The 1,698-nt window shown below is 36.0% G+C and overlaps 1 protein-coding gene across 1 annotated transcript; it reads left to right on the top strand.

The window, feature by feature from the left end:
- Window positions 1-6: 6 nt before the first annotated feature.
- Window positions 7-1,502, top strand: LOC100641575 (LRP2-binding protein-like). Its single transcript, XM_011410865.2, has 6 exons — window positions 7-455; window positions 514-619; window positions 688-827; window positions 878-1,101; window positions 1,149-1,311; window positions 1,368-1,502. Exons 1-6 carry the CDS (start codon window positions 165-167, stop codon window positions 1,431-1,433), a joined length of 990 nt encoding a protein of 329 aa, XP_011409167.1. The 5' UTR covers window positions 7-164; the 3' UTR covers window positions 1,434-1,502.
- The last annotated feature ends 196 nt before the right edge of the window (window positions 1,503-1,698 follow it).

Below are 1,698 nucleotides of genomic sequence, written 5' to 3'. Positions count from 1 at the left end.
TTTTTCTATAGCCATACAACGGGCCCAAAGTTGATTAACAAAATTTACAGAGCATCATGATCATTAAACAATACCGTATTATATTCTAATTGTTGATTTGTATTGAATATTTCGTTGTTATGGTAACTGAATAATATCACTTGTGGGGCAGCAGGAGATACACGATGAGTGTCACTACTAGCAATACACTACTGGCAGAAAGTTTAGAGAAGCCAGTACTAATAGCTGACCCTGATCAAGATAAAAAGGACTTGCTACTAGAAGAACTTGTGGAGCAGGGAGAGAGAGGGAATGCAATGGCTCAGTTCTCACTTGCAAAAATATTTCTATCTCAAGGACAGACAGGGAAAGCAATGTCATACTTGACATCAGCAGCAAGACAAGAAGATGCACAAGCACTGTATGAGCTGGCTGTGATTAGGTATCAGGGTCTCCAAGGGACTGAAGCATCATCAGTAAGATCACCATAAAAGAAGCATGTATATTTATGAGTTGATAATTGTGTTTACAAAGGAAGAAGGATTTAAGTTAATGCTTAAAGTTGCTCAATGCAAGGGAGCTAAAAACACAGACCTGGTATCAGCAGCACAATTTAACATTGGTAGAGCATACTTTCAAGGTAATGGAGACAAGTAATGTAATCACATCGAGATTGTATAGTAACCTTTTAATTGATGGCCGGTGTAGGATTTGGTGTTAAGCAAGATCCAGAGGAAGCACTAAAATGGTGGAAGATGTGCTCAAACTCTGACACAGAGTCAGGAATACGAGCAATGAACACTCTAGCATTATTCTACTCAACACCAGACTATGCTGATAAAGAAAAGGTCAGTAATGGTGGCATTTAACTATTATTATACTAAAAGCAAAATAACAGGCTTTCTCGTGGCATGTTAAAGCAGCAGAGAATGGCCACAAGGACTCCATGGGGACACTCGGGCTATTGTACATGAGAGGAGAAGGATGTCTAGAAGATAGAGAACTATCTTTGAAATGGTTAAAAAAATCCTCCGACAATGGATCTATATATGGATCCGGCTTACTTGCAAATTATTACTACTCGACTAAAATGTACAGCAAAGCTGTGGAAGTTGCACAAAGGTACAGCCTCCAAGATATCCTCATGATGATAATGATTATTTTTAAAGTGTTTGCGATGATGTAGCGGCAAGCAGAGCAACTAAGAGTCAAAGTGTTACCAGTTTAATATCAGAAGGACTAGCTACTGCTCATTTTATATATGCACAATGTCTATTTCTGGGACAAGGAGTCACAAAAGATGTTGATAAAGCAGCAATTGAATACACAAAGGTAATGTAAATATACTTGATATACATGTAGCTTGCTTTATCAATTTCATTATACAGGCCACTCAAACTAACAAGGTAGTAACTGCTCAGCTGCATTCTAAAATGATGTATGGAAGACTTTAATCATTATTATTATTATTATATCTAATAAATTAATATTGAAAAATCATAATACTTATTCTTGGCCATTGATGCATATTATGCATGTAGGTAGTGATAATTATTGAAACTGCAGTATCTCCAGATGAGCCTCGTTTCAATGACAGACTAAAGTACATGTACTGTACATGCATGGGCTGTTAAAATTTATAATTTCACTGTAAATGAATAAGATTATTTCTTTGCAATTTCACTAAATATGAAAAATAAGATACTTTTGAAATGATTT

The sequence above is a fragment of the Amphimedon queenslandica genome, unplaced genomic scaffold (genome assembly GCF_000090795.2).
Source record: "Amphimedon queenslandica unplaced genomic scaffold, v1.1 AMPQUscaffold_5560_Cont22473, whole genome shotgun sequence".
Classification (NCBI taxonomy): domain Eukaryota; kingdom Metazoa; phylum Porifera; class Demospongiae; order Haplosclerida; family Niphatidae; genus Amphimedon; species Amphimedon queenslandica.
This window is presented reverse-complemented; position numbering and strand designations above follow the sequence as displayed.